Genomic DNA, 17,000 nt, shown 5'->3' with positions numbered 1-17,000 from the left:
CAGTACTGGCTTGTACAAGAAAAAGATGCAATATGCACTTTTCATGTGACCTACAAAACGTTACATTTGGCCCAGATATTACATCACGTATACCAAAGTTTATTTATTTATAAGTTTATTATCCAAAGTTTTATCTTTGTCACTGGAATTCTTGGTGGAAAATCATTACCATATTGTTTTAAAGGACTCCTGATATTATGGTATCAGCTACAGTTAAACTGGAAACATAAAAATAATTATTTAAATGGATGTGCTTTAGGTTTCAATCAAGACTACCGATAGTCATATCTTGTTGAGGGGAAACATCCCTCTGATACAAATTAAGGGCTGTGTGACTTTGGACAGATCAGTTCCACTCTCTGAGCCTCAGTTTCTTTATTTCTAAATTGAGAACAATAAAAATTTCTCAATCATAATAATTCTCAATAATAATAATTTCTATCTAATAGCTTTTAGGAATATGTTAAGGGAATGCTTTACAATGTTAAAATTGTATACAAAATATGAGTTATTAGATTCAAATGATATATATTTACATATGTGTATTATATATATATGTAATATATATATGTTATATATATATATATATATATATAAATGCTTTTATAAACCTTAAAGCACTATATATAATTTATTGTTGTTATTAAAAGAATTTGCATTAATTTAAATGTGAAAAAGCTATTAGACTGGAAAATCCCTTACCTTCTTTGTAACCTCCCCTCCCTCACAAAGACTGACTACATAGTTAAAATGACACTTTAAGTGTTAATGACCTTTGTTTCAGACGAGAAGGTTTCTCCTGAGCATAATCTTTGTGGTTGTTGAACTCTGGTTTTGCGGCTTCTTTTTCTTTTTCTACCCTGTCAGGCACCAAATGACCATGAGCTGTCTTCATTAGAACTTCAAAATCAGAATCCGCATCATAATCCTCCAAGTCATTCTTCGGGCCAAAAAGGCTGTTGCCTGGTAGCCCTCCTGCAGCAGTTTTGGAGAACACTTCTGCACACTCAATAGGCATGCTCAGGCGGTAAAACATGATATCTGTGCTGCTGTTCTGTGAACTGAAAGATTTCTGAGTAACCTTTAAACATGGAGAGCTGTCTATAGTGCCATCTATCCTGGTCACCTAACAAGTGAAAATAACAATAATTTAAATCACATCTTTTCTTTCTTTTTAAAGATTAAAATGCACTTTTGCACTTTCCAATCTTTACAAACTGCTTAAACTTTAAATTATTTTTCTAAAGGATACAGGTATAAAACAGAGAGCACTGAGACCCCACTGGGCACAAGAGGGCAGAGTGGACCTCACTTAGGAATTCCCACTCTAGTCCCTCCTTTGCATTGATCCCATAGGGAACCTCCCTTCCCCTTAACTTCAACACCAATCCCCCCTTCTCTTTTCCCCTTTTCTCCTCCTGTTTAATGCTAAACACACATGCTCACGCTCAGGAAAGGGAATCCAGAGTGCTGTTCCTCTATAGCACTGAAACCTATGCCCAACTTTCCCAGCAGTTTAGGTTCTGGGCCCTTCTAGACCCCCAGTTTCAGAGTTGATGTGGCTGCTCATATTATATTGATGAGTAGGGTATTACCAACTACAAGCTTTCCAGTAAGATGGAAGATCACCATGCCATACAATCTGTACTGCCCCTGTGCTCTCCAGACCACTTGGTCTTAATATTCACCATACTGCTGGACCCTTTGGAACAACAGACTTTACTATATCCCCATCAGCTGTACAATGAGGCCCTTTGGGCTTTTCCAACCACCCTGTAGCTGAAGCTTATGTGCACTGTCACTCCCAATTAGGAAGTGGGTTGTTTGAGAGTAAGGACTGTCTTGCTTTTCTATTTGTATATCAAGTACTTATCACACACTTAATAAATTACTTTACATTCATTCATTCACTGAGCTGATTCATTCACTGGAATAGGAGATACATTCTCAGTTCTGTCATTAATTTGATGAGTGGTTTTAGACAGTTAACATAAGTTTTACTTAACTTCTTACTACAAAAAAATAAGGATAGATTAAATTGAGCCTGGAACTGCCTACAAAAGAGAAGTAAGTCATTCTTCATCAATGGGATCAATAGCTATATCAGTAACTGTATTTGGAAAAGTACTTAAGAGCAGATGCAAATCACATACTGACACTGCATGGCTATAATAAGTAAAATACAATATTGTGAATAAGTAGGTTATTACTCCTCAGCCAACTGATTAAGCATGGCAGAAATATTAAAAGACATTTAAATCCTACATTTTTAATGAGTTAGGAGAAACCATGATATCATTCTTACTACTAGAGCAGAATGCCTATTATTAATCATTGCACTTACAAAGTATGTTTTCCTACTAGAGGCTTAAAGGAAGTGTGCTCCAAAAAACTAATTTCCTGAAGAAAGGAAGCCCCTTATAGATATGTACTTATTTGACAGCTGGCAGGGCAAAGGGGAAGTAAAAACTTACAATTAGTTCCACAGTAAGTAGATGAAAAGAGCCCAGAACTAGGCCAGAATGTGCTAGAAACAGGCAAAAATCGGTAGGGAAAACCAGCAAATTCTGAAGACTCACAAGGAAAAGAAAACTGGGGGTAGAGGAGGGCAACAGATTTAAAGCATCACAGGCTGGTTCCCAAAGTAAGGACTATATTATATTAATTTTTTTTTAATTTCCCTTATCACTTTATGTCTTTCAAAAAAATAATGCTCAAGAAACAGCTGAGTAACTCAATATAGAAAACAGACCTCAATGTGTTCATGGTTTGATGGTACTTGAAGAAACTGAGGAAGCCTTTTGCTCAGCCACATTGTAATATCCCTGTTTGTATTAACAGCAAATGGTTCATAGCCCTCTTGTAACCCACAGATGGTGAAATATTTCAAGGTGCTGACATCCTTCCCAAAGTTCATCCGTCCCACTTGAGCCACACCTAGGCTGCATACTGGTATGAATCCTGTTGGGAGTGAAAAAGGTCAGGGAGAGGGAAGAAAAAAAAGAAAAAAGAAATTTACATTATAATTTTAGTATAGATTTAAAAGGAATAGCAAGTTATACACAACAGATTTGCAGTTTCATGTGCAATCATGATTTTTATTATACTATGTTACAGAAATGTTTATTTTATTCCATAAATTTAAAATACAATAAAATAAATATTATGTGGAGCCAAAATATTGGTGCATCCCTCATACACACACACACACACACACACACACACACACACACACACACACCCAATCCCTCAGGAACTGAATGTAACATTAAGAAAGCAATGCAAGAAAACTATATACAGAAGAGTAAAAATAATACTATGACAATCAGCCAGTTTCTTCATAACTAAAGAATATTCTTTTGAGAGTAAATCTTTTGGAAACATCAATCTCCAAATTTCAGATTTGCAATGGAATAGTGACATCTTAAATGCCAATAAAAACTTGAGAGCTGTTATTTAATTCTTTTAACTAGACTCCCTAAACAAACCACACAAGTCAGCTTTTGGAAATATATTTTAATGCACGTGTGCTGAGAATTCTAGTCTCACAGCTCACAATGTGTGAAAGATAAATACATATCCATATACCACCGGTGGTATACATTGCTATATATGTATACTGTACGCTCTATATATAACACATTGCTGCTCTGTTTACACCTTTTAAGTGGCATAACAAACAGAATTATACCATGTGACGATTATGTGATGAACAAAGTTACAAACCAATTTTTGGACTGAAAAATAGGGTGTGACAATTATGTGGTAAATATGGTAGATTTTCTGCCAATGCGATTTATGCCTCTTACTGTAATAAAAATACGCAACTGGCAAACCAACACTAAGTGACAAAAAATGGATCTAATAATTTATAATGCCACTTGTCCTATTCACATTCGTGTGTGTGTGTGTGCGTGTGTGTGTGTGTGTGTGTGTGTGTGTGATGATTACCATCCTCAAAAAAATAAGAAATTGTAGCTGGAGCTAAAGCTACAATAGACATTGATATACAAGTCAGGGAGAGTTGTTCTCCAGAGCAGATGTTCCTAGAGGCTCCTAAATAATCAAAGGAAGAATGTTTAAATCACTGAAGTAGATTTGAGACTGTGAATTCTTTTAGCACAAACTGGCTAAGACTTTGTTATATAGTTATATAGTTGGAAATGTCACATTAAATTGTAGATGTGGGTTGTATTTTCCTTATCTGTCAATAGACTGACATTTTTTCATATTTACTCTACCAAAGAAATATTGTATATGCATATTCTCAGACTACCCATACCTCATTAAAAAAATAAGGAAATTGGGGCATCTAGGTGATGCAGTGAATAGAGCTCCAGCCCTGGAGTCAGGAGGACCTGAGTTCAAATCCAGCCTCAAACACTTGACGCTTACTAGCTGTGTGACCCTGGGCAAGTCACTTAACCCCAATTTCCTCACCAAAAAATAAAAAAAGAAGAAGAAAAGGAAATTAACCTATGAAGATAAATTTAAATAATCCAATACATGAATATCAGCTTTTACTTCCTAGATATTTCCTTAGACCTATATGATCTCATCAATGTGGGTATTCCCTCCACAGGCACAGATTGCAAACCACCCATTGCTTTTCATCTTCTGTGCCTCTTGTCCACATCCCCCCACAAATCTTTCACAGGGATCCATCTAACATGGTGTTGGTTCTTCTAATTATCTTAACATTATAAACATACCAATGAAGCACACAGCTCATCAGTTACCCTTTTCCGCACCTCCATTTCCATTTTATTTCTATCTGATGATATTCTTTACATATCACTTTCTATGCTTCATTTAGCAAGGGTTATGTGGGATGGTCAGAAGAAGTTGCACATCTGGTATGAGGGCTTGCTGAGACCTTTTCAGGGCACCTCATCCACCTTTGGTGTCCACCTGATTCACCCAACTCTCACCACCTGTGGCTCCAGGAAGCTACTGCATGTGTAATGGCCACCTCAGTACACCATCTTGGGAGATGTAAGATTAAACCAGGTTGAGCCTAATCAACAGGCCTCAAACCTACTGGTGAGTTAGGGAGAAATCCACCCCAAGCATGTGAAGATTTTCCCCAGAGGAATGGGTGGATTAAGATCAAGAAGGCAGCTGAAGCTGGAGCTGTGGAAAACTTAGAGCTTGGTGAGACATAAATATGCCAAGGTCATCCACTGTATCCCAGGCTGTTGCCAGCTATCCTGACTTTTATCTTGCCACTGAACTTCGATGATTCAGGAAGAGAGAGTGAGGTTGACAACTCTGGACAAGTCTGCCTCATTTAAATCCAATTCATGCACAAGTCAAGATACTACCCTTGATGTTACTGGTCCTCTTTAAAACTGAATTACAACATTGATATAGCCACATGCTATATCCGAAAAGCCTCCATCACGCACCTCTCTATCGTTCTTTGGGTGACTTTCAATTTTAATTCTTTAATCTGTATATCATCACAAGAAGGATACTGCTATGAAAAAGATAGGTTTTTGTTGCAGGACAAGCTCAGGGTCATTAAAAGTACTGTATTTTCTAAACTATAATACAGCCCTTTCTCTAACTTCTATTCAAATCTGGGTATAATTCACCATTCATTTGCAGTATCAGCTGCTCTATGAGTAGTTCACACAACTGCATATAATAGTCTGCACAACGAGCCTTTCTTTATCCATTTGGATTTTACTCTATAGATAGGTTAAATTATGTTGTGAGATTATGGATCTCACTTTAGAGACTAAGAGCTGTCCTGGGACTTGATTCAATCCCATAATATCACCTAAAAATGGGAGCATATGAAAAAGAGTATCAAGAAGGCATGATATAACATACTGGACTTAGAGTAAGAAGACCTGGGATCAAATCTTAATCTAACTCCACCTTAGTTTCCTCATCTTTAAAATGGAGAGGATGGACTCTATGGCCTCAAATATCCTTTCCAGCTCTAAATCTATGAAGCTTTTACCATTTACAAGGAACCTACCTATTCCATTTGGAATTTAAGCTGGAAATAATAATAATAATCATAGCTAGTATTTTTATAGTACTTTAAGATTTGCAAAGTGCTTTATAAATATTATCTCATTTTGACTTCACAAGAACCCTGGGAGGTAGATGTTCTTATTATAGATGGGGAAACCGAAGCAGAAAGAAGTGACTTCCTAGCATTACACAGTTAATAATCCTCTAAGGCTAGATATAAACTCAGGTCTTCTTGATTCCAGATCTAGAGCTCTATCCACTGTGCCCCATGGCTGCCCCCAAGGCAGTGGCAAATACCATTCATGGGCACACATCTCTTTGTCTCTTACACCTTCCATGTTCCTATCTTTAGTCTCTCCCTAATTATCAACAAATATATCCAGGTATTCTCCACTGGTTAAAAAAAAGCCACACACACAAAAAATCTTCACTTTATCCTCCTTTATGTCTCTCTCTCTTGCCCTTCTCCCTCCCTCACACACACTATTCCTAGTTTCCACAAGACAAAGAATGGAAAAGGAGAGAAAAATGAATCAAAAACAAGAGAAGGAAATTATGTGGGTGATTCAGAAGGGTTTATACTAGTGAAGAAGTGATTTGGCATGATACATCCTGAGAAATTTGAGAGGAACTGAGAAAAATTTGAAGGTGAAAAATCTGTCAGGCACTATTCTACAGTCAGATTCTGAGTTGGACACTAGGTGGCGCCACAGTACACACAGTGCCAGGCAGGATTTCAAATCCACCCTCAGACACTTTATAGCTGTGTGACCCTGGGCAAGTTGTTTGCCTCAGTTTCCTCATCTGTAAAATGGGGATGATAACAATAACACCAGGGTTGCTGAGAGGGTTAAGTGATATAATAATTGTAAAGCTCTTGCCACAGTACCTGACACAGTAAGTGCCATATAAGTTGTTTATCACTAAAATAACAAGATCAAGGACAATGAAGATGGCTACACAAGAGCTAAGGAAAATTAGGGAGGATCAAAGGAACACAAACTGAGAAGAAAATTACAGAAGGAAAAGAAGGTAGTTGTCAAGACAAGACAAAGTAAATAAGAAAAAATTAGTGGAACAATTAAAGGGTAAAGCAAATAAAACGCAAATTACTTAAACAGACTGGTATAAGGCTAAAGGTAAGTATGAAAGCAGAGTTGTTGAGAATAAGGAAAGGAAGTTGAGTGGCATTGTCAAGATAGTTAAGATGTTGCAAAAAGGTTCAAACAGATGCTTGGGTTTGTGTTTGAAAACACCTACATCTAATTTTTTTTTTAAACTGGCTAAAAATCTCAACCAATATAGAGAATAAAGGGAATTTCTCCGGAGTTTGCATTCAGTGTGTAATATTTGTATTTTCACCCAGCGGCCAAGTGTAGGCTGCTCTCCCTCCTCCAGGAGAAAGTGAAGGAACTCAAATAATGCAGACTCCTGCTTGCTAAAGACAATGAAATGCTCTTAAAATAAAAAAATAAGAAAGGCTTCAATGGTTAGAAAAGGGAACTCAAGAGGACAGAAGATTTGACCTTGTGAGAAGTTCAGAGTATAACATGTTACGTGAAGTAAAAAGGGAAGAAAAAAAAGCTAGCTGTACAATTTGAACTTAAAAATGTTTTGAAGCACTTCCTGAAGAAGTAGCTAGCGGCTTTGAAACAGAAGCTGTTTATGCTCAAAGTAATGACCTACAGCTCCAAAAGCTAAGAGGTGAGAGATCATCTATTTTAAGTTGGTGGTGTTGGGGCAGCTAGGTAGCAACACTTATTCGCTGAGTGACAAGTCACTTTAACCCCATTATCTACCCATAAAAACTAAAAAAGTAATAAAAGTTGGTAGTGATTCTCTTCTCAGGGATTAAAGGCAGGGATATACATGAAGTCATTTTTATTGATTTGATAACATTAATAGAGGTATGTTTTCTGCATGAGGCATGTATTCAAGACAAAATAGAATGTTCCAAGAGTTCAAACGATACTGCTAGAAGGAACCTAAAAAGTATGGTCAATTATTATGAGGTCTTATATAAGACACAGAAGACCAGAGAGACACAGGTTGTATTTTTTCACTGCTATCCACTGAAAGCAATGGATACAGAAGAGAAAAATAAATTTAGGTAGTGAATAACTAGCTAAGAAGGTGGAACCTGGGAACAGAATTTGGATTTTTTGGATATGGCTTAAAAACCAGGGATAATAAATTTCTGGCCAGAAATCAAGTATAGCTAACAAAGACTGTTAGATATATATATTTGGTGAGTACCATGGAAATCAACTGAGGCCATTCACTGAGAGCTCCCTCCTCTCTCCTCCTTCTCCTCCTCCTCCTCCTCCTAAAGGAGGTAAGCGGTGAATGAATAGAGTACTAGACCTGAAGTCAGAAAGATCTGAGTTCAAATCCAGCCTCAGGCACTTACATTTGTGTGACCCTTGGAAAAGTCACAACCTCTCACTGGCTTGGTTTCTTCATCTGTAAAATTGGGATAACTCAAGGACTACCCCATCCTCGAAAAACTTTTACTTAATCCTCCATCCCACTAACTATTGTCCTATATCTCTTCTGTCCTTGAAAAAGTGATCTATGATAGGTGCTTCCACTGTCTCTACTGTCCCTTTATTCTTAATCGTTTATAATCTGTCTCCTGACCTCATCATTGTTCTGACACTGATCTGTCTAAAGTTTCCAACAATCTCGTAATTTTCAAATCCAGTGGCTTTTTCTCAATCCTCACTCACCTAAACATCTTTGCAACCTTCAATAATGTAAATCATTCTCTTCTCTTTGACAGTTTCTTCTCCCTTTTCAGGATACCTCTCCTGGCTTTCCTTCTATCTATCTGACCTTTCATTCTGTGTCTCCTCTGCTGGATCCTCATCCAGATCACACTCCCTAACCACAGCTGTCCCTCAGGGTTTTGTCCTGGGCCCTCTTCTCTTCTCCCTCTATACAACTCCACTTGGTGGTCTCATCAGCTCTCATGGATTTAATTACCATCTTTATGCTGATGATTCTCAAATCTACCTATCCTGCCTTAAACTCTCTGCTATTGCCCTATATCTCCCCTCCTTTTCACAGCTAAACTTCTAGGGAAGGGAATCTACAATTGGTGCCTCCACTTCCTTACCTCACTCTCTTCTGAACTCTCTGCGGTCTGGATTCTCACCTCATCATTTAATTATAACTATTCTTTCCAAAGTTGCTAAGGCTCTCTTAATTACCAAATCTAATGGCTTCACCTTAACCCTTATCTTGCTGCTGTTTGACCACTCTTTCCATTCCTTTTTTGCTGGGTCTTCATCCATATCACACTCAATAACCATGGCTGTCTCCCAAGGCTTTGTACTGGACCCCACTTTTTTCCCTCTATATTATTTTAGCTCCCATGGATTCAATTATAATTTTTACACAATTAATTCTCAGATCTATCTGTCAGGCAGTCATCTAACATTTATTAAGTATCCATTATGTGCTAGTCACTATGCTAAGTACTTGAGATACAAAAAAATGGAGGGAAAAAAAGAACTCACAATCTAATGAGGAAGAAAATATACAAACTGCTATGGACAAACAAGATATAGGATAGACATGAACAATATAACAATACAATTATGTGGATTCAGAACTGGTTGGGTGACAATTCAAGGAATAGTTGTTAATGGCTCAATATCACTCAATGTCACAGGGTGTCTCCAGTACATATAGTTTTAACTAGATTTTATACACTGGATCTTAGCAAAGCCTTTAGAAAGTCATTCATACTATTTTCTGAGAAAAAAGGAGAGATGTGGACAATATGACAATACAATTAAATGGATTTAGAACTGGTTGGATGACTATACTCAAAAAATAGTTGTTAATGGCTCAATGTCACCATCACAGGATGTCTCCAGTAGAGTACTCCAAGGATCTATGTGTGGCTCTGTATTGTTTAGCATTTTTTTTATCAGTGACAGTGACAGAAATACATATGACATGCTCATCATATTTACAGATGATACAAAGCTAAAAAGGATAGCTAACACACTGAATGATAGCATCCAGTTGATAAAAGCATCAGGATCCCAAAAGATCAGGACAATCTTGAGCATTAAGATATTCAATACAGATAAATGTAACATCTTGCACTTGTATACAAAAAAATCAAATCCACAAGTACACTAAGGGGAAGGCACAGATAGTTTTTCTGAAAAAGGTCTGAGAGACTTAGTGGACCGCAATTTGTTCCAAAGTCATCATTCTTGAACTGATCCCATGAAACATGGACCTGAGAGTTTTCATTCTGTTTGCCATCCTCTGGACTCTCTAATTTATAAATGTCCTTTTAAACCTTTGGAACCTGGAATGCAATGAAATGCAAATGCATTTATTGAACACTTATGTACTATATACTGGACTAAGTGCTGGAAGTATAGATAATCACAACATTTCCTCCTCTCATGGAGTTTACAATCTTATTGGATGAGACAAAATACGAAGCATTCATACTTATGTTTAATTCATGGGAGATGGAAAAACCAGTTAATATTTATTCAGGGAAAAGAGCAGGTTAGATGGTAAGGCCCAGTCAGTCTTGGGGACTAATAACAGAGGAAATGATTCTCTACCAAAAAGAATGGATTAGAAGTAAACACAGATTTCTGGATAGAGTTTGATGAAAGTAGAAAAAGGTATATACGTATCTTCCCAGGTTTCTCTGAAATCATCTCTTTCATCATTTATTACAGCAAAATAGTATTACTGGAGGGCAGAGCCAAGATGGCAGAGTAAAAGCAATGACTTGCTTGAGCTTTCCCCCAACACCTCCAAATACCTGTAAAAAATGGTTCTAAACAAATTCTAGAGCAACAGAACCCACAAAAAGACAGAGTGAAACAAATTTCTGGCCCAAGACAACCTCAAAGTTTAGCAGGAAAAGTCTGTTGCGCCAGGCTGGGAGAGAAGTGCAGCAGTTCAGAATGGACACACATGCAAAGATCAGGCAAAACTGGGAAGAGAAATGAGAGTGATGCAAGAAAATGATTAAAAACAAGTCAACAGCTTGCTAAAGGAGACCCTAAAAAATATTGAAGAAAATAACATCTTAAAAAATAGCCCAACCCAAATGGCAAAAGAGGTCCAAAAAGCCAATAAGGAGAAGAATGCCTTAAAAAGCAAAACTGGTCAAATGGAAAAGGAAGTCCAAAAGCTCACTGAAGAAAATACTTCCTTAAAAATTATAATGGAGCAAATGGAAGCTAGTGACTTTATGAGAAATCAAGACATTGTAAAACAAACACAAAAGAATGGAAAAAATAGAAGACCATATGAAATATCCCACTGGAAAAACAACTGACCTGAAAAATACATCCAGGAGAGATAATTTAAAAATTATTGGACTACCTGAAAGCCATGATAAAAAAAAAAAGCCTAGACACCATCTTTCAAAAAATTACCAAGGAAAATTGCCCTAATATTCTAGAACCAGAGGGTAAAATAGAAATGGAAAGAATCCACTGATCACTTCCTGAAAGGGATTCCCAAAGGAAAACTCCTATGAATATTGTAGCCAAATTCCAGAGTTCCCAGGTCAAGGAGAAAATATTGCAAACAGCCAGAAAGAAACAATTCAAGTATTGTGGAAACACAATTAGGATAACACAAGATTCAGCAGCTTCTACATTAAAGGACTGGAGGGCTTGGAATATGATATTCCAGAGATCAAAGGAGATAGGATTACAACCAAGAATCACCTACCCAGCAAAACTGAATATAATCCTCCAGGGAAAGAAAATGGATATTCAGTGAAATAAAGGACTTTCAAGCATTCTTGCTGAAAACACCAGAGCTGAATAGAAAATCTGACTTTCAAATACAAGACTCAAGAGAAATTTTAAAGGACTTATTAAAGTTCAACTCTTTATATTCCTACATGGAATAATGACATTTGTAACTCATGAGACCTTTGTCAGTATTAGGATAGTTGGAGGGAAAAAATTATATATGTAGAGGGCACAGGGTGAGTTGAAGATGAAGGGGTGATATCTAAATAATAAAATTAAGGTGTAAAAGAGAATTATACTGGGAGGAGAAGAATAAAAGAGGCAAAAAAAGCTTTTACAGTGGAGAGGAAGTGAGGGAAGGTGAGAGGAAATGAGTGAATCCTATTCTCCTCAGATTTGGCTTAAGGAGGGAATAACATACACACTTAACTGGGTATGGAAATCTATCTTACCCTACAGGAAAATGAGGAAGGGAGGGGACAGGAGAGGGGGAGTGATAGATGGGAGGACAAACTGGGGGAGGGGGTAATAAAAACAGTATTCCAATATACATACATATATTCTATTATATTCCCACATATATATATATATATATATATATATATATATATATATATATATATATATTCCAATACACACACACGTACATACACACCAAAAAAATTATATATATATACGCATACACACATACACACACATACACACACACACACACACATTCTATTATATCTATTATTGTGGGAGTTAGTTGCTACACACAATGAATTAGGTTCCTGCAAGCCTTTGGTCACAACATTTACTTTAGCACTTTCAGGAGTTGCCTCATACAGATTGTTGAATTTCCTCTTCCTTTTTCTAGATGTATCATTTTAAGATACATTAATGCTGAACTCACAAACAACAGCATCACAACTCATGCCTGAAGGAAGCTTATCTAACACACATTATCTCTACACATAGCACATCACAGTCTTTTTGTGCTTAAGAACACCAGACAGCCCTTCAGTACCACACTTAGGGGCCATTTTAAGCAGTAAAATCACCAACAAAAAGCACAAAAATGAAAAAATGTATACTAAATAGACAGTAAAAAAGGTTACTTGTTTATGGTGTATAGAGCAAAAAAAAAAAAAGGCAGAGCCTCACCTTGTTCAATCCGAGCTAGGAAAATATATGTTGGCCAACTCAAATTTTTTGCTATTCTGCTATGTTTCCTAATGACCACAAAAGTGCAATGGAGTATTGATTTTATAGTTACAAATAAATTTTAGCAAGTAGGAAGATTTGCAAATACAGAATCTGCAAATAATGAGGATTGACTGGACCACATTTTTGTTTAATTATTCACAACTTGATGGGTACCCAATTAGTTTCCAATTCTTTCCACCATAAAAAAAGCTGCTATAAAAATTTTTGAACATATGGATTATTTCCCTTTTTCTTTTGTCTCTTTGGGTTATGGCCCTAGTTTCATAACTTCAGTGTTATTCTTGACTACTTGCTCTCCTCTCACTCCATGGATCCAATCAATTGCCAAGTTCTGTCAATTCCATCTTTATAACATAACTTCCATATCTACCCTTCTCTTCATTCACAAAGTCAACACTTTAGTTTAGCCCTTTATCATTTCTTTCCTGGACTGTTAAAAGCAATAGCCTCCGAGGTCTGCAATCCATCCTCAACAGAGTTGCCAATTAGAAAGTACAGCTCTGATTATTTTTACTCAAGAAGCTCCAGTGGTTTGCTATTGCTTCTACAGCCAAATAGAAGGTCCCTCATTTAATATTTAAAGCTGTTCACAAACTAGCTCCAATCCATCCTTCCAAAGTTTCAGTAAATAAAGTTGACATTTACAAAATTAACATTATTATTTCATAAACCTCCCTATCCTTGAATCAGGTTCTATTTTCTATTCTATAAACAAATCTTATAGCCTATAAATTAATCAAATCTCATTCAGGTCTTAGAATAATCCAGATATTGTTGGTATTACTATTATAAAGATACACACACACACAAAGTGGTGTCATAAGTATTATCTATCAAGTTTCTTTTTTCCTTGCTTTAGGCATGAGATTTCAGAGCAAACTAGCTAGTTTGATCATCTTTATTTTTAAGATAATGATTAAAAAAATTCAATTGGGATAAAAAACAATTAAATTTGAATACTTTAAAAAAATAGATTTTCTTTTATGATCAAAACATCAAGTAAACCCAAAATGAAAAGTTCAATAAGCCCTTATTCATAAGAACAGATGTGTTATAAGAAATAAAAAGAAAAATACAATTTTTGAGTGTCCTAAATTAACATTTAATATGTGTAGGAAAACTATGTTATTATCTGCCATTAGTTTCCTGATTCATACAAATGAGATATTTATGCCCCATGGAAGTACAAACTAACAAATAAGGAAATTCTTCTAGAAATTAATTTCAAGAATGTCTGATCAAACAAGTTACATGGCATACTTGTGATTTAGAGATGCAAATCATCTGTTCATTTATGCTGAAACAGAATAGTAATGGCATAAAGGATTTTGAGCTATCATGTGACAAACTTGTAAACAAGATAAAATGAACAATTACTTACCATCAACAACCTCAAAGTCCTTGAATGCCAGCTCTGAACCAGAGTCATCCAGAAGGATTTCACCATTCAGGGTAAACATTATGGTGTGTTCATTCATGTCAACCATACACCCAACAACATCTCCTGCTTGCCATGAGCGCCCATAATGCTCACTGCCCTGATGCCAACGCTGTGCCTGAGAAGGAACCCAGAATCACTTGCCACAGTATTCAGAAAATAAATCATTCTACTACCTTACCCAACCACCCATCTATACTACATCTACTGGGTATGAAGCATATAGTTCATATCTAGTTCTTCTCAGATGTGTATAAAAGGGTCCCCAACTCCTATGCAAACATGCAAGGTAACAATGAATATCAAGTAGAGAAAAGTCTTTATTTTACCCCACAGAAAATGTAGACAACATATGAGGACTCAAAGCAACTCAGAAAATATGAATACAATTCTCTTCTCTCTCCGGTGAATCCCAGTTTCCTTTAGGTCTCTATGATGTTAGCATATCTGAAGGATATGTTTTACTCCCCTCAGAAGCAAAACAAACTTGGAGTTGCTAAAGGGTGTAATAACTTGATATTTTGATGGGAACTATGATTTCTGGGGTGCATATATAGGCCTCTAGACTTATGCTAATAGCCTAAGGGATTGAACTCTTTCACATAAGGGGAAAAAAAGATGGGTTTACTATCAATCAGTCAATGAATAAACATCTATTAAGTGCCTTGTATATGCCAAGCACTGTGATAAACAATGAGGATACAAAAAGAAGTTAAAAAAAAAAAAAAGAATTCCTGCCTTCAAGTAGCTCACAATGCTATGGGGGAGACCAAGTAGAAACAAAAATACACAAAGAAAACTATATACAAAATAAATAAGAAACAAGGTGTAAGAATCCTGGAAAGGTAGGAGGGGGCTAGATTATGAAAGGCTCTGAATGCTAAACAGAGCATTTTGTATATGATCCTGGAGGCAACAATGAATGTACCATTGGAAATTTTTTAAATCAGATTAGATAATTAAAAAAACTAACAAGTTTCCATCTCACAATAAAACATAGACATTTAAAAAAGAGATAATAGGCAATCTAAGAGTCTAGGTGTCTTTAGGTGATATGGGTGGGAAAGTATAGAGAGTATACCAGAAATTAAGGGAGTTGTCAGAGACACAGAGCTTGGGGATCTGGCAGGAGGAAGAGTCCTTGCGCCAGCCAGGGATGAAAATCCTTGGGCCAGGCACCCCTCTGTCTGTTCTGATAAGAGAATGTGTTTTACAACAAGAGCAAATTTTCCTCATAGGACAGGGGCATACTGAAAGATTGGGAGGCTTCCAGAGACATGATCTTAGGGCTGGGGCCCAAGCACACCATTACAAATATTTACCTAGTGATTTAGAAATAAGCAATTCTTTTTAGTTTAGAACTCTACAGCTTTCATACATAGTCACCAAGCAGAACTAAATATTTCTTTAAAAATGAACTACATATCATACTGTACAGAAGATTTATTCCCTGCCCATCTTCTAATTGAAATACAATCTTCACGCTACATGTTTCAGGTTTCTGGTGTGTTAGATAGGGATATGGCATTTTCTGATAAAAATGAACATTTTTTTTATTTATTTGTTTGTTTTCCTCTGAATTCAACTGCATTGTTCTAGCATGTTTTAGGTATTCACTATGAACTCCATAGACAAATGTCAATGGACCAAAAGCCATTTGAGCTACCAGAATATTAAAAATAATACCAGAAAAAAAATCAATGGTGTCTGGATTCTGAAAATCTGATTTATGTCCTTTCTGAGACACTTAGCATAAAGGAAAGTATACATACCTTGAATCCATCAAAAGCAAAAGCTCGCTCATCAGAGCCAAGCTCCTGATCAGGTTGGCAACCTGGTCTACTCCAGCCAACTCTCATGTCGCCAGCAGTGACAGCCTCAAATTCAAAATACCATCTTCCTGTCTTCACAGCATAAGTCTTCTCAGCACGGAAGATTCTGAACTTTTCACCAGTGCCACTGCATACTTCAGTTCTAGTGGCTATTTAATTTTAAAAGAATCTAGTGATTATTTGCTAAATAAATGAAACAGAAGGAAGAATTTTCACAGCTTTGATATTTATTTGAGTAACCACTATACCAAAAAGATTCTAAGGATTACTATTTTTTAGGTCATAGTTCTTCAAATGACACCTGGAATCAATCAATAATAATTAGATCTAAGAATGTTGCTATAACTAGTTTTATCTGTTGTAGTTTCTTTTTTAAGTTTTATTGGTGTTTTGTTTCTATATTACAAACATTTGTGGATTATTTCCACTTCATAATAGGTCTTTTGGAAAAAAAATTAAACAGCTACATAAAACTAATAATAACGTGACTCCATCTTAAAGTGCAAGCAAAATTTTACACCTGTAGCACCACCTACACATTAAAAAAATTAACAGTAATCAATTTTCTCTCCTTCCCAATTCCCACCTCATTGGAGAAAAAAAGGAAAAATAAATTTCTTGTAACAAATATGCATAGTGAAAACATATTCCTTCAACGACTGTTATAAATTAGATAGGTGGCTATAGTTAGTTAGTTAGATAGATAGATATGTGCCTCATTCCATATCTCAAATCCATCAACTCTCTATAATAGACAGCATATTTCATCTTTGGTCCTCT

At 36.2% G+C, this 17,000-nt stretch overlaps 1 protein-coding gene across 1 annotated transcript in view; it reads right to left on the bottom strand.

The window, feature by feature from the left end:
* Positions 1 to 17,000, bottom strand: part of RYR2 (ryanodine receptor 2) — a 794,727-nt gene that overhangs the window by 309,167 nt on the left and 468,560 nt on the right. Inside the window, 4 exon segments of the mRNA XM_078156251.1 lie at positions 774 to 1,126; positions 2,753 to 2,961; positions 14,332 to 14,506; positions 16,161 to 16,369. Of these exon segments, the coding sequence (XP_078012377.1) occupies positions 774 to 1,126; positions 2,753 to 2,961; positions 14,332 to 14,506; positions 16,161 to 16,369 (946 nt within the window).

The sequence above is a fragment of the Phascolarctos cinereus genome, unplaced genomic scaffold (assembly GCF_003287225.1).
Source record: "Phascolarctos cinereus isolate Bilbo 61053 unplaced genomic scaffold, phaCin_HiC Scaffold_5;HRSCAF=322, whole genome shotgun sequence".
In the NCBI taxonomy this organism is placed as follows: Eukaryota; Metazoa; Chordata; class Mammalia; order Diprotodontia; family Phascolarctidae; genus Phascolarctos; species Phascolarctos cinereus.
Note: the sequence above shows the minus strand (reverse complement) of the source record. Positions and strands in the feature narration are given on the sequence as shown.